Source organism: Bombina bombina, chromosome 5, assembly GCF_027579735.1.
Source record: "Bombina bombina isolate aBomBom1 chromosome 5, aBomBom1.pri, whole genome shotgun sequence".
NCBI lineage: Eukaryota > Metazoa > Chordata > Amphibia > Anura > Bombinatoridae > Bombina > Bombina bombina.
The window spans coordinates 692993555-693018150 of record NC_069503.1 but is presented as its reverse complement, the minus strand read 5'-3'; the positions used below and the strand labels follow the sequence as shown (position 1 = coordinate 693018150).

Here is a 24596-nt window from a genome sequence, read left to right as displayed (position 1 = left end):
ACAGAATGTCTCCTGTCTGTGAGAGTCATGTTATTACAGAATGTCTCCTGTCTGTGAGAGTCATGTTATTACAGAATGTCTCCTGTCTGTGAGAGTCATGTTATTACAGAATGCCTCCTGTCAGTGAGAGCCATGTTATTACTTGTCAGTGAGAGCCTTGTTATTAAAGAATGCCTCCTGTTATTGAGAGTCATGTTATTACACAATGACTCCTGTTAGGGAGAGCCTTGTTATTACAGAATGCCTCCTGTCAGTGAGAGCCATGTTATTACTTGTCAGTGAGAGCCTTGTTATTAAAGAATGCCTCCTGTTATTGAGAGTCATGTTATTACACAATGACTCCTGTTAGGGAGAGCCTTGTTATTACAGAATGCCTCCTGTCAGTAAGAGCCATGTTATTACTTGTCAGTGAGAGCCTTGTTATTAAAGAATGCCTCCTGTTATTGAGAGTCATGTTATTACACAATGACTCCTGTTAGGGAGAGCCTTGTTATTACAGAATGCCTCCTGTCAGTAAGAGCCATGTTATTACTTGTCAGTGAGAGCCTTGTTATTAAAGAATGCCTCCTGTTATTGAGAGTCATGTTATTACACAATGACTCCTGTCAGCGAGAGCCATGTTATTACAGAATGCCTCCTGTCAGTGAGAGCCATGTTATTACAGAATGCCTCCTGTCAGTGAGAGCCATGTTATTACAGAATGCCTCCTGTCAGTGAGAACCATGTTGTTACAGAATGCCTCCTGTCAGTGAGAACCATGTTATTACAGAATGCCTCCTGTCAGTGAGAGCCATGTTATTACAGAATGCCTCCTGTCAGTGAGAGCCTTGTTATTATAGAATGCCTCCTGTCAGTGAGAGCCTTGTTATTACAGAATGTCTCCTGTCAGTAAGAGTCATGTTATTACAGAATGTCTCCTGTCAGTGAGTCATGTTATTACAGAATGCCTCCTGTCAGTGAGAGCCATGTTATTACAGAATGTCTCCTGTCAGTAAGAGTCATGTTATTACAGAATGTCTCCTGTCAGTGAGAGCCTTGCTATTACAGAATGTCTCCTGTCTGTGAGAGTCATGTTATTACAGAATGTCTCCTGTCTGTGAGAGTCATGTTATTACAGAATGTCTCCTGTCAGTGAGAGCCATGTTATTACAGAATACCTCCTGTCAGTGAGAGCCATGTTATTACAGAATGTCTCCTGTCAGTGAGAGCCATGTTATTACAGAATGCCTCCTGTCAGTGAGAGCCTTGTTATTACAGAATGTCTCCTGTCTGTGAGAGTCATGTTATTACAGAATGTCTCCTGTCTGTGAGAGTCATGTTATTACAGAATGTCTCCTGTCTGTGAGAGTCATGTTATTACAGAATGCCTCCTGTCAGTGAGAGCCATGTTATTACTTGTCAGTGAGAGCCTTGTTATTAAAGAATGCCTCCTGTTATTGAGAGTCATGTTATTACACAATGACTCCTGTTAGGGAGAGCCTTGTTATTACAGAATGCCTCCTGTCAGTAAGAGCCATGTTATTACTTGTCAGTGAGAGCCTTGTTATTAAAGAATGCCTCCTGTTATTGAGAGTCATGTTATTACACAATGACTCCTGTCAGCGAGAGCCATGTTATTACATAATGCCTCCTGTCAGTGAGAACCATGTTATTACAGAATGCCTCCTGTCAGTGAGAGCCATGTTATTACAGAATGCCTCCTGTCAGTGAGAGCCATGTTATTACAGAATGCCTCCTGTCAGTGAGAGCCATGTTATTACAGAATGCCTCCTGTCAGTGAGAACCATGTTGTTACAGAATGCCTCCTGTCAGTGAGAACCATGTTATTACAGAATGCCTCCTGTCAGTGAGAGCCATGTTATTACAGAATGCCTCCTGTCAGTGAGAGCCTTGTTATTATAGAATGCCTCCTGTCAGTGAGAGCCATGTTATTACAGAATGTCTCCTGTCAGTAAGAGTCATGTTATTACAGAATGTCTCCTGTCAGTGAGTCATGTTATTACAGAATGCCTCCTGTCAGTGAGAGTCATGTTATTACAGAATGCCTCCTGTCCATTAGAGCCATGTTATTACAGAATGCCTCCTGTCAGTGAGAGCCTTGTTATTATAGAATGCCTCCTGTCAGTGAGAGCCATGTTATTACAGAATGTCTCCTGTCAGTAAGAGTCATGTTATTACAGAATGTCTCCTGTCAGTGAGTCATGTTATTACAGAATGCCTCCTGTCAGTAAGAGTCATGTTATTACAGAATGTCTCCTGTCAGTGAGAGTCATGTTATTACAGAATGCCTCCTGTCCATTAGAGCCATGTTATTACAGAATGCCTCCTGTCAGTGAGAGCCATGTTATTACAGAATGCCTCCTGTCAGTGAGAGCCTTGTTATTACAGAATGTCTCCTGTCTGTGAGAGTCATGTTATTACAGAATGCCTCCTGTCCGTGAGAGCCATGTTATTACAGAATGTCTCCTGTCTGTGAGAGCCATGTTATTACAGAATGCCTCCTGTCAGTGAGAGCCATGTTATTACAGAATGTCTCCTGTCAGTGAGAGCCATGTTATTACAGAATGCCTCCTGTCAGTGAGAGCCATGTTATTACAGAATGTCTCCTGTCAGTGAGAGCCATGTTATACAGAATGCCTCCTGTCAGTGAGAGCCTTGTTATTACAGAATGTCTCCTGTCTGTGAGAGTCATGTTATTACAGAATGTCTCCTGTCTGTGAGAGTCATGTTATTACAGAATGTCTCCTGTCTGTGAGAGTCATGTTATTACAGAATGTCTCCTGTCTGTGAGAGTCATGTTATTACAGAATGCCTCCTGTCAGTGAGAGCCATGTTATTACTTGTCAGTGAGAGCCTTGTTATTAAAGAATGCCTCCTGTTATTGAGAGTCATGTTATTACACAATGACTCCTGATAGGGAGAGCCTTGTTATTACAGAATGCCTCCTGTCAGTAAGAGAAGAAATGAAAAAAGAGCAGGAATAAAAATGCTTTATTAATCCATCATTTAAAATCGCCAGTATAGCAAAACTGGCTTGACATAGAAGACAATGTGAGAACAGAAGCAATCAGTCCCTGCTTGTAACTGGCTTACGCGTTTCGGCCGTAGCCTTACTCTTAGCCTAATTAAAACCCTAGCACAGCTGTGCTTTTTAAACAGAGACTGACATAACGTGATTGGTTAAAACAAATGGGGCAGGTCTGATTGCACTTTGAGAAGCAAATCTCATACATACCATAATTAAGTATATGTGATTACATATTCATAGATTGATGCCACATAGCAAATCATAAAATAATCCCAGTAAAGATATTTTGCTTGTTGACAGTTTTCCATAAACACCATGATATAGATAGACCTCATATACACTATAAGCATAGAAAAGCGATAAAGGTTAGATCTTACACTTTCTAGTAGTGTATGATGTGCTTATAAACTGATCTGAACTAGTTAAATAAAAACTTATGCACAAAAACTATTACAGTGCTTGGATACCCTAAACGATTTCTTGATAAGAAATGTAAAGTCTGTAATGTAATCAGACTAACTGTTAGTCAAAAGATGGACTAATAAAGGTGTATCACTTCCTGAGTGAATGTCCTACAGATTAAACTAAACTATATTCATAATACTGATAATGTATCTTAGTCTAAAGCCTGCACTAATTTAAAGAGAAACTAGCACCAATCAATTGATAAGTACATAGGTCATATTGGGAATTTAATCCTCCTGGAAACCTTGTTTCCAGGTGGAAGATCCAAAACATTTCTCTTTTATAGAGGAGATTCTCTCTGTCTCCTCCTCTCTTGGGGGTGAGCACCTGTTCAATTGCTTTCCACTTGAAAAAAGACAGATCTTTTTGGTGTTTGATTGAAAAGTGATTCACAATGGGTGTAGTAGCTCTGCCGATGGAAATAGTGCTAAAGTGCTCCCTGATACGCGATCTGATATCTCTGGTGGTGAGACCTATGTATTGCACCCTACACTGGGTGCATTCTATCATGTATATCACGTATGTGGAGGAGCAATTTAGACACCGTTCTATTTCAAAAGTTTTTCCATTTGAGCTTGAGGCAAAGGTAGATGATATGTCCACATGGTCACAGGGTTTACATTTCCTGTGGCCACATCTGAACATTCCTCTATGTGTTAACCATGAACTCATGGTTGTTCTATCACTTTTAAGCTGAGAGGGGGAAACCTTATTCCCTATTGTGCTGGCTCTTCTATAAGAGCATCTCAGGCCATCATCAACAATATCTACCAATTTGTCATCAGCTCGCAACATACCAAAATGCTTGCGGACAATGCCACATATTTGTTTATATTGCGAGCTGTAATTGGTAACAAAGGTGACACCTTTGTGGGGGACGGAACCTATCTTCCTTCGGTTTTTCTCCCCCATGAGGAGTAAAGTTTTCCTATCCATGCACTCCACTTCTTTAAGTGCTTTGTCAATGTCACTCTTTTTGTAGCCACGCTGTTTAAAGCGGTCTATCATGGCTTTTGATTGTTCCCTGAAGATGCCATCATCTGAACAATTTCTTTTTAGACGAATGAGTTGTCCCTTAGCAATCGCATAAGGGACATGGGGTGGGTGGCAGCTCTTGCCATGAAGCAAGGTGTTACCAGAAATAGATTTCCTATAGCTGGATGTATGAACTTTGCCATCTATTCGGCCTTCAATGGTGACGTCTAAATAATTGATCTCATGATCATTAGCATCAAAAGTAAAGGCCAAATTTAGTTCATTAGTATTAATCCAATCAATAAATTGCTGAATCTTATCAATGCCTCCCTTCCACACCATGAGCAAACCGTCTATAAAACGTCGGTAGACGATAATGTCCTCTAAGAAGGGGTTATTTTGTGCATAGACGTGGGACAGCTCCCACCAGCCAAGATATAAGTTGGCGTAGGATGGGGCAAACTTAGCCCCCATAGCTGTCCCACGCCTCTGCAAGAAAAATTCCCCCTCAATTCAAAATAGTTGTGAGTTAACAAAAATAATGTTACTTGGATAACAAAATCCTGAAACTGTGCGGTGTATGTGGTGTAGTCGTTCAAAAAATACCGTATGGCCTTAACCCCTTCGTTATGGGGAATGCTTGAATACAGCGACACCACATGTTATTACAGAATGCCTCCTGTCAGTGAGAGCCATGTTATTACAGAATGCCTCCTGTCAGTGAGAACCATGTTATTACAGAATGCCTCCTGTCAGTGAGAACCATGTTATTACAGAATGCCTCCTGTCAGTGAGAACCATGTTATTACAGAATGCCTCCTGTCAGTGAGAGCCTTGTTATTACAGAATGTCTCCTGTCAGTGAGAGTCATGTTATTACAGAATGCCTCCTGTCCGTTAGAGCCATGTTATTACAGAATGCCTCCTGTCAGTGAGAGTCATGTTATTACAGAATGTCTCCTGTCTGTGAGAGTCATGTTATTACAGAATGCCTCCTGTCCGTTAGATCCATGTTATTACAGAATGCCTCCTGTCAGTGAGAGCCTTGTTATTACAGAATGTCTCCTGTCTGTGAGAGTCATGTTATTACAGAATGTCTCCTGTCAGTGAGAGCCATGTTATTACAGAATGCCTCCTGTCAGTGAGAGCCATGTTATTACAGAATGTCTCCTGTCAGTGAGAGCCATGTTATTACAGAATGCCTCCTGTCAGTGAGAGCCTTGTTATTACAGAATGCCTCCTGTCAGTGAGAGCCATGTTATTACAGAATGCCTCCTGTCCGTGAGAGCCATGTTATTACAGAATGTCTCCTGTCAGTGAGAGCCATGTTATTACAGAATGCCTCCTGTCAGTGAGAGCCATGTTATTACAGAATGTCTCCTGTCAGTGAGAGCCATGTTATTACAGAATGCCTCCTGTCAGTGAGAGCCTTGTTATTACAGAATGTCTCCTGTCTGTGAGAGTCATGTTATTACAGAATGTCTCCTGTCTGTGAGAGTCATGTTATTACAGAATGTCTCCTGTCTGTGAGAGTCATGTTATTACAGAATGCCTCCTGTCAGTGAGAGCCATGTTATTACTTGTCAGTGAGAGCCTTGTTATTACAGAATGTCTCCTGTCTGTGAGAGTCATGTTATTACAGAATGTCTCCTGTCTGTGAGAGTCATGTTATTACAGAATGCCTCCTGTCAGTGAGAGCCATGTTATTACTTGTCAGTGAGAGCCTTGTTATTAAAGAATGCCTCCTGTTATTGAGAGTCATGTTATTACACAATGACTCCTGTTAGGGAGAGCCTTGTTATTACAGAATGCCTCCTGTCAGTAAGAGCCATGTTATTACTTGTCAGTGAGAGCCTTGTTATTACAGAATGTCTCCTGTCTGTGAGAGTCATGTTATTACACAATGACTCCTGTCAGCGAGAGCCATGTTATTACATAATGCCTCCTGTCAGTGAGAGCCATGTTATTACAGAATGCCTCCTGTCAGTGAGAGCCATGTTATTACAGAATGCCTCCTGTCAGTGAGAGCCATGTTATTACAGAATGCCTCCTGTCAGTGAGAGCCATGTTATTACAGAATGCCTCCTGTCAGTGAGAGCCATGTTATTACAGAATGCCTCCTGTCAGTGAGAACCATGTTATTACAGAATGCCTCCTGTCAGTGAGAACCATGTTATTACAGAATGCCTCCTGTCAGTGAGAACCATGTTATTACAGAATGCCTCCTGTCAGTGAGAACCATGTTATTACAGAATGCCTCCTGTCAGTGAGAACCATGTTATTACAGAATGCCTCCTGTCAGTGAGAGTCTTGTTATTACAGAATGCCTCCTGTCAGTGAGAGTCATGTTATTACAGAATGTCTCCTGTCAGTAAGATTCATGTTATTACAGAATGTCTCCTGTCAGTGAGAGTCATGTTATTACAGAATGCCTCCTGTCCGTGAGAGTCATGTTATTACAGAATGCCTCCTGTCAGTGAGAGCCATGTTATTACAGAATGTCTTCTGTCAGTGAGAGCCTTGTTATTACAGAATGTCTCCTGTCAGTGAGAGTCATGTTATTACAGAATGCCTCCTGTTAGTGAGAGCCATGTTATTACAGAATGTCTCCGGTCAGTGAGAGCCTTGTTATTACAGAATGCCTCCTGTCAGTGAGAGTCATGTTATTACAGAATGTCTCCTGTCAGTGAGAGCCTTGTTATTACAGAATGTCTCCTGTCAGTGAGAGCCTTGTTATTACAGAATGCCTCCTGTCAGTGAGAGCCTTGTTATTACAGAATGTCTCCTGTCAGTGAGAGTCATGTTATTACAGAATGCCTCCTGTTAGTGAGAGCCATGTTATTACAGAATGTCTCCTGTCAGTGAGAGCCTTGTTATTACAGAATGTCTCCTGTCAGTGAGAGTCATGTTATTACAGAATGCCTCCTGTTAGTGAGAGCCATGTTATTACAGAATGTCTCGGTCAGTGAGAGCCTTGTTATTACAGAATGCCTCCTGTCAGTGAGAGTCATGTTATTACAGAATGTCTCCTGTCAGTGAGAGCCTTGTTATTACAGAATGTCTCCTGTCAGTGAGAGCCTTGTTATTACAGAATGCCTCCTGTCAGTGAGAGCCATGTTGATTACATAATGCCTCCTGTCAGTGAGAGCCTTGTTATTTACAGGAATGTCTCCTGTCAATGAGAGCCTTGTTATTACAGAATGCCTCCTGTCAGTGAGTTAATGCTATTATAGAATAATTTAGGAATAGCTCATCTCACCACGTTTGGTGAGACCTACGCTATTACTGGGCTTAAAAACCTTTTAAGGACATGCAACGTGCAGGGTACGTTCTTGTCGTTAAGTGGTTAAACATAAATTATAACGTTTTTCTGTTAAAGGATCTATTGTTGGGATCCTATTTATAAAGACATTTAATGGAACATAAATGTGCAAAACTAAAATGCTTGCTCTAATGTCAATTTTTATTGCATTGTTGCTTGTGTAAAATATGTGTTTAACCCATGCAGAGGGGTAAAACATATAGTTAAAGTCAGCTCCAGTCAAGCATGTGCACACTGGCACCTAACTGAACACATCTGTTGGCCACCGAGAAGAGGCATATGTGTGTAGCCAAATATAGATGAGGAAACGGCACACCTCAATTAAGCAGCTCCACAGAGAGTGAGCTTACCATGCCCATAATATTCAAAAGAAGACAAAATGTCTTTTTAGTGTACTCAAAGATGGAGGATTATTTCATAATGCAGGGTCCGACAAATGTGTGTAGCCAGCAAACACCAGCTAAGGCCGAGCATTGCCTCTCCTTAGCCTACCTTGGTGTGCTTTTCAATAAAGGATACCAGAATAAACAAAGTAAATTTGATCATAAGAAAATACATTGAAAACTTTTAAAACTGCATAGTCTGAGCTATGAAAGTTTAATTTAAATTTCATGTCTCTTTATAGTACAAATTGTAAATATTTCATGCAAGGTGTTATTTTGGATTTATGTTACATTAATCATGGGATAACCTATATTTAAATGTTTAATATGTGTGTTATGTTCCTTGTTCAATTATTGCAGGCCACATTTTTATACTCCATTTAGTAAGTTAGGCATATTTCCTGAGGGATGCTCATCTTACACATTTCCGAATATAATGGGCCCAACTAAGGTAAGTAAAAATGTATTTATTTTGTTTAGAGATTTAGTCCCTTCTGATATGTTGATTCTGTGATCTCATACACATAACATATATATTCCTCATACTCATAGGGTTGCAGATGTGCTCCAATAAAAAATACCAAACAACCTATAGGTGACTGGGAACGGTTGGTAGGTGGGTTCACTCATTGTCCCCCAATAGCACCACCCTTGATGCCAGCATCCGAATGCATATTCTTCACAACTGAGTAATGTTATCGCCTCAGGTGCCAGTAACATATACACAGTAGTGATTTGACCCCTCTGACTGCCAGGAACACACACACAGAGCAATTATCTAAGACCCTGTGACTGCCTGTAACACATTTTATAGCACATGCACAGAACTACTTCTTTGTGGGCCCTGTTTGTAAAATATAGAGGCACAGGGGACCCTTTACATTTAGCTGACACTTCCTAGACAGCATGCTAAATTACTGAACACCTGGCAACCCTAAACCCTAAATGGGAATAAATGAATGAGCATTAAGCCAGCTGCTTTTTCTGGGTGTAGCATAGATGACAAAGTTGTGTTTATAAGAAAAAGCCACTATAAGGTCAAAGGTAAAATGAAAACCATATTAGTACAAAGTCACCTTATGTAAGTGGCATTTATTCACTCTTTAACATGACTTTTGAAAGGAGCAGGTTTACAGGGCAGTAAATTAAAAATGTAACTTTCATGAATCAGATGGAGTAGTGTCTCTCAACTCCAGTAGTCAAGTGCCCCTAACAGGCCAGATTTTCATGATATCTGAACTAGATGAAGTAATCAGCTGATCAGTAACCATGGTTACTACAATGCTCTCACATATCAGTTGCTTATTTCACCTGTGCTATAGTTATCATAAAAAGCTGGCCTGTTAGGGTACTTGAGAAAAAACTGATGTAGACCATGCAAAACAATCTATTATCAAATATATACAAAAATGTACAAACAATGGATATGTCAAAAAGAAGTCCAAAAATGTATTTCTTTCATGTAATTAGCAAGAGTCCATGAGCTAGTGACGTATGGGATATACATTCCTACCAGGAGGGGCAAAGTTTCCCAAACCTCAAAATGCCTATAAATACACCCCTCACCACACCCACAAATCAGTTTTACAAACTTTGCCTCCCATGGAGGTGGTGAAGTAAGTTTGTGCTAGATTCTACGTTGATATGCGCTCCGCAGCAGGTTGGAGCCCGGTTTTCCTCTCAGTGTGCAGTGAATGTCAGAGGGATGTGAAGAGAGTATTGCCTATTTGAATTCAATGATCTCCTTCTACGGGGTCTATTTCATAGGTTCTCTGTTATCGGTCGTAGAGATTCATCTCTTACCTCCCTTTTCAGATTGACGATATACTCTTATATATACCATTACCTCTACTGATTCTCAGTTCAGTACTGGTTTGGCTTTCTACTACATGTAGATGAGTGTCCTGGGGTAAGTAAGTCTTATTTTTGTGACACTCTAAGCTATGGTTGGGCACTTTTATATAAAGTTCTAAATATTTTTGTTTAAACATTTATTTGCCTTGATTCAGGATTTTCAATATTCCTTATTTCAGACAGTCAGTTTCATTATTTGGGATAATGCATTTGAATAATCAATTTTTTTCTTACCTTAAAATTTGACTTTTTTCCCTGTGGGCTGTTAGGCTCGCGGGGGCTGAAAATGCTTCATTTTATTGCGTCATTCTTGGCGCGGACTTTTTTGGCGCAAAAAATTTTCTTTGTTATTTCCGGCGTCATACTTGTCAACGGAAGTCGCGTCATTTTTGACGTTTTTGCGCCAAAAGTGTCGGCGTTACCGGATGTGGCGTCATTTTTGGCGCTAAAAGCATTTAGGCTCCAAATAGTGTGGGCGTCTTTTTTGGCGCTAAAAAATATGGGCGTCATTATTGTCTCCACATTATTTAAGTCGCATTGTTTATTTGCTTCTGGTTGTTAGAAGCTTGTTCACTGGCATTTGTTCCCATTCCTGAAACTGTAATTTAAGGAATTTGTTCAATTTTGCTTTATATGTTGTTTTTTCTATTACATATTGCAAGATGTCTCAGATTGACCCTGAATCAGAAGATACTTCTGGAAAATCGCTGCCTGATGCTGGATCTACCAAAGTTAAGCTTATTTGCTGTAAACTTGTGGTATCTGTTCCTCCAGCTGTTGTTTGTAATGAATGTCATGACAAACTTGTTAATGCAGATAATATTTCCTTTAGTAATGTTACATTACCTGTTGCTGTTCCATCAACATCTAATATTCAGAGTGTTCCTGTTAATATAAGAGATTTTGTTTCTAAATCCATTAAGAAGGCTATGTCTGTTATTCCTCCTTCTAGTAAACGTAAAAGGTCTTTTAAAACTTCTCATTTTTCATATGAATTTTTAAATGAACATCATCATTCTGATAATGATTCCTCTGGTTCAGAGGATTCTGTTTCAGAGGTTGATGCTGATAAATCTTCATATTTATTCAAAATGGAATTTATTCGTTCTTTACTTAAAGAAGTCTTAATTGCATTAGAAATAGAGGAATCTGGTCCTCTTGATACTAAATCTAAACGTTTAAATAAGGTTTTTAAATCTCCTGTAGTTATTCCAGAAGTTTTTCCTGTCCCTGATGCTATTTCTGAAGTAATTTCCAGGGAATGGAATAATTTGGGTAATTCATTTACTCCTTCTAAATGTTTTAAGCAATTATATCCTGTGCCATCTGACAGATTAGAGTTTTGGGACAAAATCCCTAAGGTTGATGGGGCTATCTCTACTCTTGCTAAACGTACTACTATTACTACGGCAGATAGTACTTCCTTTAAGGATCCTTTAGATAGGAAAATTGAATCCTTTCTAAGAAAAGCTTACTTATGTTCAGGTAATCTTCTTAGACCTACTATATCTTTAGCGGATGTTGCTGCAGCTTCAACTTTTTGGTTGGAAGCTTTAGCGCAGCAAGTATCAGATCATAATTCTCATAGCATTGTTAATCTTCTTCAACATGCTAATAATTTTATTTGTGATGCCATCTTTGATATCATTAGGGTTGATGTCAGGTATATGTCTCTAGCTAATTTAGCTAGAAGAGCTTTATGGCTTAAAACTTGGAATGCTGATATGTCTTCCAAGTCAACTTTGCTTTCCCTTTCTTTCCAGGGTAATAAATTATTTGGTTCACAGTTGGATTCCATTATTTCAACTGTTACTGGGGGGAAAGGAACTTTTTTACCACAGGATAAAAAATCTAAAGGTAAATTTAGGTCTACTAATCGTTTTAGTTCCTTTCGTCACAATAAGGAACAAAAGCCTGATCCTTCCCCTACAGGAGCGGTATCAGTTTGGAAACCATCTCCAGTCTGGAATAAATCCAAGCCTTTTAGAAAGCCAAAGCCAGCTCCCAAGTCAACATGAAGGTGCGGCCCTCATTCCAGCCCAGCTGGTAGGGGGCAGATTATGATTTTTCAAAGAAATTTGGATCAATTCGATTCACAATCTTTGGATTCAGAACATTGTTTCACAAGGGTACAGAATAGGCTGCAAGAAGATTTTTTCTTTCCTGTGTCCCAGTAAATCCAGTGAAGGCTCAAGCATTTCTGAAATGTGTTTCAGATCTAGAGTTAGCTGGAGTAATTATGCCAGTTCCAGTTCTGGAACAGGGGCTGGGGTTTTACTCAAATCTCTTCATTGTACCAAAGAAGGAGAATTCCTTCAGACCAGTTCTGGATTTAAAAATATTGAATCATTATGTAAGGATACCAACATTCAAAATGGTAACTATAAGGACTATTCTGCCTTTTGTTCAGCAAGGGCATTATATGTCCACAATAGATTTACAGGATGCATATCTGCATATTCCGATTCATCCAGATCACTATCAGTTTCTGAGATTCTCTTTCCTAGACAAGCATTACCAGTTTGTGGCTCTGCCGTTTGGCCTAGCAACAGCTCCAAGGATTTTTACAAAGGTTCTCGGTGCCCTTCTGTCTGTAATCAGAGAACAGGGTATTGTGGTATTTCCTTATTTGGACGATATCTTGGTACTTGCTCAGTCTTCACATTTAGCAGAATCTCATACGAATCGACTTGTATTGTTTCTTCGAGAACATGGTTGGAGGATCAATTTACCAAAAAGTTCATTGATTCCTCAGACAAGGGTAACCTTTTTAGGTTTCCAGATAGATTCAGTGTCCATGACTCTGTCTCTGAACGACAAGAGACGTCTAAAATTGGTTTCAGCTTGTCGAAACCTTCAGTCTCAATCATTCCCTTCGGTAGCCTTATGCATGGAAATTCTAGGTCTTGTGACTGCTGCATCGGACGCAATCCCCTTTGCTCGTTTTCACATGCGACCTCTTCAGCTCTGTATGCTGAACCAGTGGTGCAGGGATTATACAAAGATATCTCAATTAATATCTTTAAAACCGATTGTACGACACTCTCTGACGTGGTGGACAGACCACCATCGTTTAGTTGAGGGGGCTTCTTTTGTTCTTCCGACTGTGATTTCAACAGATGCAAGTCTGACAGGTTGGGGAGCTGTTTGGGGGTCTCTGACAGCACAAGGAGTTTGGGAATCTCAGGAGGTGAGATTACCAATCAACATTTTGGAACTCCGTGCAATTTTCAGAGCTCTTCAGTCATGGCCTCTTCTAAAGAGAGAGTCGTTCATTTGTTTTCAGACGGACAATTTCACAACCGTGGCATATGTCAATCATCAAGGAGGGACTCACAGTCTTCTGTCTATGAAAGAACTATCTTGAATACTTATTTGGGCGGAATCCAGCTCCTGTCTAATTTCTGCGGTTCATATCCCAGGTATAGACAATTGGGAAGCGGATTATCTCAGTCGCCAAACGTTACATCCGGGCGAATGGTCTCTTTCCCCAGAGGTATTTCTTCAGATTGTTCAAACGTGGGAACTTCCAGAAATAGATCTGATGGCTTCTCATCTAAACAAGAAACTTCCCAGGTATCTGTCCAGATCCAGGGATCCTCAGGCGGAGGCAGTGGATGCATTGTCACTTCCTTGGAAGTATCATCCTGCCTATATCTTTCCGCCTCTAGTTCTCCTTCCAAGAGTGATTTCCAAGATTCTAAAGGAGTGCTCGTTTGTTCTGCTGGTGGCTCCAGCATGGCCTCACAGGTTTTGGTATGCGGATCTTGTCCGGATGGCCACTTGCCAACCGTGGACTCTTCCATTAAGACCAGACCTTCTATCGCAAGGCCCTTTTTCCATCAGGATCTCAAATCCTTAAATTTGAAGGTATGGAGATTGAACGCTTGATTCTCAGTCATAGAGGTTTCTCTGACTCTGTAATTAATACTATGTTACAGGCTCGTAAATCTGTATCTAGGAATATATATTATCGAGTCTGGAAGATTTACATTTCTTGGTGTTTTTCTCATCATTTTTCTTGGCATTCTTTTAGAATTCCTAGAATTTTACAGTTTATTCAGGATGGTTTGGATAAAGGTTTGTCTGCAAGTTCCTTGAAAGGACAAATCTCTGCTCTTTCTGTTCTTTTCCACAGAAAGATTGCTAGTCTTCCTGATATTCATTGTTTTGTACAAGCTTTGGTTCGTATAAAACCTGTTATTAAGTCAATTTCTCCTCCTTGGAGTTTGAATTTGGTTCTGGGGGCTCTTCAAGCTCCTCCGTTTGAACCTATGCATTCGCTGGACATTAAATTACTTTCTTGGAAAGTTTTGTTTCTTTTGGCCATCTCTTCTGCTAGAAGAGTTTCTGAATTATCTGCTCTTTCTTGTGAGTCTCCTTTTCTGATTTTTCATCAGGATAAGGCGGTGTTGCGAACTTCTTTTAAATTTTTACCTAAGGTTGTGAATTCTAACAACATTAGTAGAGAAATTGTGGTTCCTTCATTGTGTCCTAATCCTAAGAATTCAAAGGAAAGATTGTTGCATTCTTTGGATGTAGTTAGAGCTTTGAAATATTATGTTGAAGCTACTAAAAATTTCCGAAAGGCTTCTAGTCTATTTGTTATCTTTTCCGGTTCTAGGAAAGGTCAGAAGGCCTCTGCCATTTCTTTGGCGTCTTGGTTAAAGTCTTTGATTCATCATGCTTATGTCGAGTCGGGTAAAACTCCGCCTCAAAGGATTACAGCTCATTCTACTAGGTCAGTTTCTACTTCCTGGGCGTTTAGGAATGAAGCTTCGGTTGATCAGATTTGCAAAGCAGCAACTTGGTCTTCTTTGCATACTTTTACTAAATTCTACCATTTTGATGTGTTTTCTTCTTCTGAAGCATTTTTTGGTAGAAAAGTACTTCAGGCAGTGGTTTCAGTTTGATTCTTCTGCTTATAATTTCAGTTTTTTTCATTATAAGATTTAAACTTTGTTTTGGGTGTGGATTATTTTCAGCGGAATTGGCTGTCTTTATTTTATCCCTCCCTCTCTAGTGACTCTTGCGTGGAAGATCCACATCTTGGGTATTCATTATCCCATACGTCACTAGCTCATGGACTCTTGCTAATTACATGAAAGAAAACATAATTTATGTAAGAACTTACCTGATAAATAAATTCATTTCTTTCATATTAGCAAGAGTCCATGAGGCCCACCCTTTTTTGTGGTGGTTATGATATTTTTGTATAAAGCACAATTATTCCAATTCCTTATTTTTTTTTATGCTTTCACACTTTTTTTTTATCACCCCACTTCTTGGCTATGCGTTAAACTGATTTGTGGGTGTGGTGAGGGGTGTATTTATAGGCATTTTGAGGTTTGGGAAACTTTGCCCCTCCTGGTAGGAATGTATATCCCATACGTCACTAGCTCATGGACTCTTGCTAATATGAAAGAAATTAATTTATCAGGTAAGTTTCTTACATAAATTATGTTTCTTATTTTCTTTTTGGCGCTTCATTAAACCTCCAATAACAAAAGAAAGTAGCATTTGTGAAAAAGGCAAAACTTTTGTCTAAGAACTATGTCACTAGGAGGGTGCGGACTATCCTTAGAAATAAAATACTTGCTAACTAAAGAAGCCGAGTGCGGCTGTGTCTTATGTATACAGACAGTACTTTAGTAAACCCACGTGATTGTATATTGCCTTTTTATTAATCAATGTTTTTACTTACCTGATATCAAGGTTCTGATTCACCTTCAACTAAGAGGATATTATTTTGGGCTATTTTACTGAGAGCTCTTGAATACGAGGGTTTGGCCCTTTTCCATTTCACACCCACAGGACTTCACAATTGCTACTTTCTTTCTTTCTTGGAGGTTTTATCAAGTGGCAATAAGAAGATAAAAATACACTTCTGGACTTCTTTTTGACATATTCTTTGTGCACATTTTAAACACATTATATTTATTGTATACTTGTTTTGTTACAAGTTTACTTTTTGCATTTTATTTCTGTTATCAAATATGCTTAATCCTTCTGGTATCCTTTGTGGAAGAATAAACTTAGGTATGCGTGTGCTGGTTTTACAAGTGCAGCGCAAATATCGCGCTTGCGAAAGCACAATTTTGCGCTCCACTCGTAATCTGGCCCTAAAGGTTCATAAATACTACTGCATCAAATGTTAAAGGTGCATTAGTATCACTGCATCAGATGTTAAAAGTTAGTAAAGACCACTGCATCAAACTTTAACACCCTTACCGCCATTAGGGTGTTCCATGTCGTGCTATCCGCGCTGGGCTTCAGTGCCATTGGAATGTCCTCGCCATTCTGCTTCCTAACTGGGATCGCGGGCTGGAGGGCGTGCCTAGCGTCATAGGCACTCCCCCCTGACCTGATCCCATCATTGAAATCACGCAATCGCATGTACAATCGTGTGATTTAAATGTTTTACTTATTTGTTTACATCAGAACTTTGTTCCAATGTAAGAAATAAGTACCTACAGGAAGGGGTTACAGGTGCATATAGTAAAGACCACTATATCAGATATTAAAGGTGCATAAAGACCACTGCATCAGATGCTAAATGTGCATAGAGTAAAGACCACTGCATCAGACATTAAAGGTGCATAAAGACCACTGCATCAGACATTAAAGGTGCATAAAGACCACTGCATCAGATGCTAAATGTGCATAAAGACCACTGCATCAGATGTTAAAGGTGCATAAAGACCACTGCATCAGATGCTAAAGGTGCATAGAGTAAAGACCACTGCATCATGTGATATTAAAGGTGCATAGAGTAAAGACCACTGCATCAGACATTAAAGTTGAATAGAGTAAAGACCACTGCATCAGATGTTAAAGGTGTATAGTGTAGTGGATTACTGCCATATGCATTAGATTTTAAAGATACAATGTGTTAATACCACTGCATTACATCATAAAAGGTACATGAAAGCCACTGCACCATATCTTAAATATGTATAGAGTAAGAATCTCTATCTTTTTTAAAATAAATAAATATATATATTAAGCATTAGAAAATGTTTTACATGAAAAAAAGTACTGAAAAGTAAAAAAAAAAGCCTTTTATTGACCCCCATTGCAATTCATTTGCTTTTTACCATGAGAAAATATGAGAATATCATAAGTTGCTTTAGAAGAGATGCTGTATGAATTAGTTCATCTAGTCAAATTACAAATACAATATATACAGGTATTTAACATAAAGCCTACATAAACTGTTTGCTATATAAAAAAAATGAAATAAAATGGTTCATTACCCTTTAGGCCACAGAGATGCTTGTTTTCAACAAGATGGTGACAGCACGTGAAGCATGTGACCTGGGATTAGTCACAGAGGTTTTTCCTGATAAAACTTTCAAACAAGAAGTTTGGGCAAAATTGAAAGCTTATGCCCTTCTCCCAAAAGACGTGAGTATGATTCATTTGTTTAGTTCTACAAAATTCTGGAAAATGTCAATAACAAAATTTCACTTATGATTCAAAAGAAACATTCTTCCAATCCTTATATTTGTATATGGTGTTGATTCATAAGGTTTTGGAGAGGAACATCATATTATCGTGAGTCATCCCTGTAGCAAAACATAAGATTTTGAGAGATTTTTCTCAAAAGGAATACTGTAACTTTTTAGTAATTCCCCCGGAACTGTCATGCTGGATTAGTGATCTGTTTATAATTACATGATTGCACTCATATTAAAACACCCATGGTTTATAAAGAACTGTATGTAAAGTGGAAATGTAATACAAATATAAACAAAATATATTGTGTAATAGCAAATAATACTTTTATATCGATTAGGGTTGCCACCTTTAGTAACTTCAGACCAAATCCGAACTCTTGCGCCATGCACAGCAAAAACATTTTTGCAGAGTACACACTATGGGGCCGATTTATCAAAGATTCAACTGATAATGCGCTGGAAGTCCACGTCAAATTAGACGCAAATTTGATCCACCGTAGTTAACAAAGTGTCAAGATTGTCAAATGTTGAAATGTGTGAAATGCTTCTGCGATATCAATCCGACGCAGATCAATGCTTGTGTTATTCGAGCGGAATACTGATCATCCGCTGTCACATTCTACTCCATTTGACCCTCTTGCCAATTTATCAACCATTCAAGAGGTACGCTCACGTCCATTCCGACGCAAAATACCTAGCGTTCACCCTTGAGGCTGCCGAATGCCATAGAAATCAATGGGAGTCTTAAAACACAGAAAGGTTATGTCCGATGCTGCAAGACAATGAAGCATATTAGATAATAAAAGTAAATTAGAAACTTTATTAAAATTGTATACTCTTTCGAAATCAAACAATTTTATTGCTCCAAATTTGATGCACTAGTAGATATAGGGATACAAATTAAATAAATACATTACTAATTATGGATTATGTTGTTTTTAAAAAAAATATCTTTTTTATTCTTATTTATAAATGTACTACTCCTTATACGAGAGGAGCTAAAAAGAAAAAGCAACAACAATAACAACAAAAAAGTCAACATTTAAAGTGAATGTAAAGTTTTTGTTTTTTGCAGCCTGTATTCTATTCCTTATCTAATATATAGTATGATCGCAACTTTTTTTAATTTTATTTTTATATATATTATACTTATAAATACACTTTATATTTACATTCCCGGCCGTTCCTAGCTCCGCCCTCCATGTATTTCCGGATAATGCCTTTATTACTTCAAATGCGCGTTCCCGATTGCCGGACCAATTGCGCATGCGCACCATTCCCCATACAATCGATTTGCGCCTGCGTGACACAAAAAATGTTATGCCTAAAGCGCAGGCGTCAATCGTTGCATTCAATGACTAGCTATCAATGATAGTATTCAATGCCGGCGACACTGAAATTTGCGCTGGTTTGGTATCTTATATACGAGCGTAACCTAGAAGTTACGCTCGTATATTTCTGCCGTCGCCCATAGTTTTTTGGGCCATAGGCAGGTATACCAAACCAGCGCAGTTTGGTATCCAATATACAGCGTAAGGACTTACGTGGCGAAAATGGAGAAATCTTACTCCATTTTCACCTCGCCACAAAAAGCAGCCGTAGTAAGCCTTACGCTGTCTATTGGAGCCTCGTAACTCCCTAAACTAGCTACAAAATAAACCTAACACCTAACGCATGCGCAATGTCTATCTACCCGTCAACCGCGATCCCCCGCCGCAATCCCTAATAAAGTATTTAACCCCTAAACCGCCGCTCCCGGACCCCGCTGCCATCTACATTAACTACCCCCTAATGTGATCCCCCCAACAATATTAAACTACCCCCTAAATTGAGCCCCTTACACCACCGACATCTACCTTACCTACCCACTAAAGTGAGCCCCTTACACCGCCGACATCTACCTTACCTACCCACTAATGTGAGCTCCTACCCCGCCGCCATCTATTTTAAAATTATTAACCCCTAATTTAATCCCCCTACCCCGCCGCCACCTATATTAAATTAATTAACCCCCTAATCTAATCCCCCTACCACGCCGCCACCTATATTAAATTATTTAACCCCTAAAATAATAAACTATCTCTACCACTAAACCCAAGTCTAACCCTACAAATAGCCCTGAAAAGGGCTTTTTGCGTGGCATTACCCCAAAGTAAACTGCTCTATTGCCAGCCCTTAAAAGGGCTTTTTGCGGGGCATGCCCCAAAGAATTCAGCTCTTTTACCAGCCCTTAAAAGGGCTTTTGGTGGGGCTTTGTCACAAAGTAAACTGCTCTTTTGCATCTAATCGAAATCCCCCTACACCGGCCCTACCTATAATAAATGTATTACCCCCTAATCTAATCCCCCTACACCGGCCCTACCTATAATAAATGTATTAACCCCTAATTTAATCCCCCTACACCGCCGCCAGCTATATTAACTATATTAACCCTAATTATATTAGGGTTAATATAGTTATTATATTATATATATATTAACTATATTAACCCTAATTATATTAGGGTTAATATAGTTAATATCGTTATTATATTATCTAAATATTAAGTATAATAACCCTATCTAACTCTAACATCCCTAACTAAACTCTTATTAATATAAATATAATATAAATATTATTAATGAAAATATTCCTATTTAAAGCTAAATACTTACCTATAAAATAAACCCTAAGATAGCTACAATGTAATTAATAATTACATTGTAGCTATTTTAGGGTTTATATTTATTTTACAGGTAACTTGGTATTTATTTTAACTAGGTACAATAGCTATTAAATAGTTAATAACTATTTAATAGCTACCTAGTTAAAATAATTACCAATTTACCAGTAAAATAAATCCTAAACTAAGTTACAAATACACCTACACTATCAATAAATTAAATAAACTACAAATATCTAAACTAAAATACAATAAAATAATCTAAAATAAATTACAAAAACAAACCCTAATTTACAAAAAATAATAAAAAAATTACAAGATTTTTAAGCTAATTACACCTATTCTAAGCCCCCTAATAAAATAATAAAGCGCCCCAAAATAAAAAAATTTCCCTGCCCTATTCTAAATTAAAACAAGTTAAAAGCTCTTTTACCTTACCAGCCCTTAAATGGGCTTTTTGCGGGGCATGCCCCAAAGAATTCAGCTCTTTTGCCTGTAAAGATAAACACAATACCACCCCCCAACATTACAACCCACCACCCACATACCCCTATTCTAAACCCACCCAAACCCCCCTTAAATAAACCTCACACTACCCCCCTGAAGATCTCCCTACCTTGTATTCACCCAGCCGAGCAGAACTCTTCATCCACTCCGGGCGATGTCTTCAATCAAGCTGCAGAGAAGTCTTCTTCCATCCGGTGATGTCTTCAAGCAAAGCGGCATCTTCAATCTTCTTTCTCCGCTCCTCCGCCGTGGAACATCCGTCCGGCACGACGACTTCCCGACGAATGAAGTACCTTTAAATGACGTCATCCAAGATGACGTCCGTCGAATTCCGATTGGCTGATAGGATTCTATCAGCCAATCGGAATTAAGGTATAAAAATCTGATTGGTTGATTGAATCAGCCAATCAGATTCAAGTTCAATCCGATTGGCTGAACCAATCAGCCAATCGGATTGAACTTGAATCTGATTGGCTGATTCAATCAACCAATCAGATTTTTCTACCTTAATTCCGATTGGCTGATAGAATCCTATCAGCCAATCGGAATTCGACGGACGCCATCTTGGATGATGTCATTTAAAGGTACCTCATTCCGCGTTCAGTCTTCGTGCCGGAGGATGCTCCGCGGCGGAGGAGCGAAGAAAGAAGATTGAAGATGCCGCTTTGCTTGAAGACATCACCGGATGGAAGAAGACTCTCTGCAGCTTGATTGAAGACATCGCCCGGATCGGATGAAGAGTTCTGCCCGGCTGGGTGAATACAAGGTAGGGAGATCTTCAGGGGGGTAGTGTTAGGTTTATTTAAGGGGGGTTTGGGTGGGTTTAGAATAGGGGTATGTGGGTGGTGGGTTGTAATGTTGGGGGGTGGTATTGTGTTTATCTTTACAGGCAAAAGAGCTGAATTCTTTGGGGCATGCCCCGCAAAAAGCCCTTTTAAGGGCTGGTAAGGTAAAAGAGCTTTGATCTTTTTTAATTTAGAATAGGGCAGGGAATTTTTTTTTATTTTGGGGGGCTTTATTATTTTATTAGGGGGCTTAGAATAGGTGTAATTAGCTTAAAAATCTTGTAATTTTTTTATTTTTTGTAATTTAGTGTTTGTTTTTTTTTGTAATTTAGTTTAGTTTCATTTATTGTATTTTAGTTTAGATATTTGTAGTTTATTTAATTTATTGATAGTGTAGGTGTATTTGTAACTTAGGTTAGGATTTATTTTACAGGTACATTGGTAATTATTTTAACTAGGTAGCGATTAAATAACTATTTAATAGCTATTGTACCTAGTTAAAATAAATACAAAGTTGCCTGTAAAATAAATATAAACCCTAAAATCGATACAATTTAATTTATTAATTACATTGTAGCTATCTTAGGGTTTATTTTATAGGTAAGTATTTAGATTTAAATAGGAATATTTTCATTAATAATATTAATATTATATTTATTTTAATAAGAGTTTAGTTAGGGATGTTAGAGTTAGATAGGGTTATTATACTTAATAGATATATATAATATATAGATATATATAATATAATAACCTTATTAACCCTAATATAATTAGGGTTAATATAGTTATAGCTGGCGGCGGTGTAGGGGGATTAAATTAGGGGTTAATATTTTTAAAATAGATGCGGCTGGGTAGATGTCGGCGGGGTAGATGGGTTAGATGTCGGGCGGGGTAGATGGGGTAGATGTCGGCGGGGGTAGATGGGGTAGATGTCGGTGGGTAGATGGGGGTAGATGTCGGCGGGGTAGATGGGGTAGATTGGCGCGCGGTAGATGGCGGCGGGGTAGATGGGGTAGATGTCGGGGGGTAGATGGGGTAGATGTAGATGGGGTAGATGGCGGCGCGGTAGATGGGGGTAGATGGCGGGCGGGGTAGCTAAGTTAGATGGCGGGGGTTTAGGGGTTAATAACTTTATTAGGTAGCAGCGGGGTCCTTGAGCGGCGGTTTAGGGGTTAAACACTTTATTGGGGATACGCGGACCGCGGTTGACAGGTAGCTAGACATTGCGCATGCGTTAGGTGTTCGGAATTGTTTGCGCATGCGCTTACATGTGAACGAGCGCTACATTAGTTACAAGGGACAAGATGGCGGGCGGAGGAAGAAAGTAAGCGAAGTAGGTTTTATAAATCCTTCGATTATGGTTTTAGTCTTAAATTATAAAAAAATGATGATTAAACTACGTTTATTTTAGGTAATTAACAAGATGAGGAAGAGTGGGTGAACGTGACTTGACATTCACTTTAAGCTTATCGCTTCAAATGACCCGGAGAGTACGTACTAACATCTCAATCACTGGAAGTGATGGGGGGGGGGCGACACACAAAAAAGCGGAAAGGGGCCACAATTAAGTAGACCATGTTGCTGGAAATCCATCACTCAGTATACCTAATTGAAAATAAGCAAATTGGCAAAAATGTCGAATCACTTGGGTCTGTTTTTCTATCTGCATTGCACAAATGACCTTAAAGGACACTAAAACCAAAGTTTTTCTTTCATGATTCAGATAGAGCATGCAATTTTAAGCAACTTTCTAATTTAACTCCTATTATCATTTTTTTTCCGTTCTCTTGCTATATTATATTTGATAAATAAGACATCTAAGCCAAGGGACCAGGGCAATTTTTGGTTCAGCACTCGGGACAGCACTTGTTTATTGATTTATTGCATTAATCCACCAATCAGCAAGAACAACCCAGGTTGTTTAACCAAAAATGGGCCGATTCAAACTTACCATCTTCTTTCAAATAAAGATAGCAAGAGAATGAAGAAAAACTGATAATGGAGTAAATTAGAAAGTTGCTTAAAACTTAATGCTCTTTCTGAAACCATGAAAGAAAAAAATTGTGTTTCAGTGTCCCTTTAAGCCATTTACAAAAAAAAAATGTTCTATGTATTTGTCATCAAAAGGTAACAAATTAATTTGTTCTAGTATCACTTGTGTCTCGATTCTTTTAGTAAATAATGTGAAGTTCGGGGCATTCTTTAGCTTTCGAATTTTCAAGTATAAGAATACGACCTATTATAACTGCTGTGTTAAGGGACACTGAACCCAAATTTTTTTTCTTTTGTGATTCAGATAGAGCATGCAATTTTAAGCAACTTTCTAATTTTACTCTATTATCAATTTTTCATTGTTCTCTTGCTATCTTTAATTTGAAAAAAAGGCATCTAAGTCTTTCTTTTTGGTTCAGGACTCTGGACTGCAATTGTTTATTGTTTGGGTGAATGTATCCACCAATCAGCAAGAACAACCCAGGTTGTTCACCAACAATGGGCGTCATCTAAACTTACATTCTTGCCTTTCAAATAAAGATATGCAAGAGATTGAAGAAAATTTGATAATAGGAGTAAATTAGAACTTTATTAAAATGTATACTCTTTTGAAATCAAACAATATTATTGCTCCAAATTTGGTGCAAAGTATTGCTTCAAATTTAGATGCACTAGTAGATATAGGGATACAAATTAAATAAATACATTACTACTTATGGATTATGTTGTTTTTTTTTTAAATATCTTTTTTTTATTCTTATTTATAAGATAAGTCAATAAGAAAACAATTGAAAAAAAAAACAATTATACATAAAGAAAAAAACAAATAACCTGATACATTTGTACATGTGTTTCAAATAAATTTACTCCTTCTTATACGAGGAGGAGGGGGAAAAAAAGGAACAATAACAACAACAACAACAAAAAAGTCAATAAGGACAATTCTGTTCAAGTCAACATTTAAGCTTATCGCTTCAAAATGACCCGGAGTAACGTACTAACTACTCAATCACTGGAGTGATGGGGGGCAACAACACACAAAAAATTAAGTATGTAGACCATTTGCTGGAAATCTATCACTCAGTATACCCAATTGAAAATAAGCAGATTGGCGAAAATGTCGAATCACTTGGGTCAAATTTTTAGAGCATGCAATTTTAAGCA

The 24596-nt window shown here is 38.6% G+C and overlaps 1 protein-coding gene across 2 annotated transcripts in view; it reads left to right on the top strand.

The window, feature by feature from the left end:
• LOC128659472 (enoyl-CoA delta isomerase 2) overlaps positions 1-24596 on the top strand; it is a 167179-nt gene that overhangs the window by 94776 nt on the left and 47807 nt on the right. For both annotated transcript variants that reach the window (XR_008402398.1, XM_053713095.1), the window contains exon 7: positions 17290-17433. Coding sequence is in view for 1 of the 2 variants with exons in the window: in XM_053713095.1 (XP_053569070.1) it covers positions 17290-17433 (144 nt within the window). In the remaining variant the exon portion in view is untranslated. The remainder of the gene's footprint in view (positions 1-17289; positions 17434-24596) is intronic.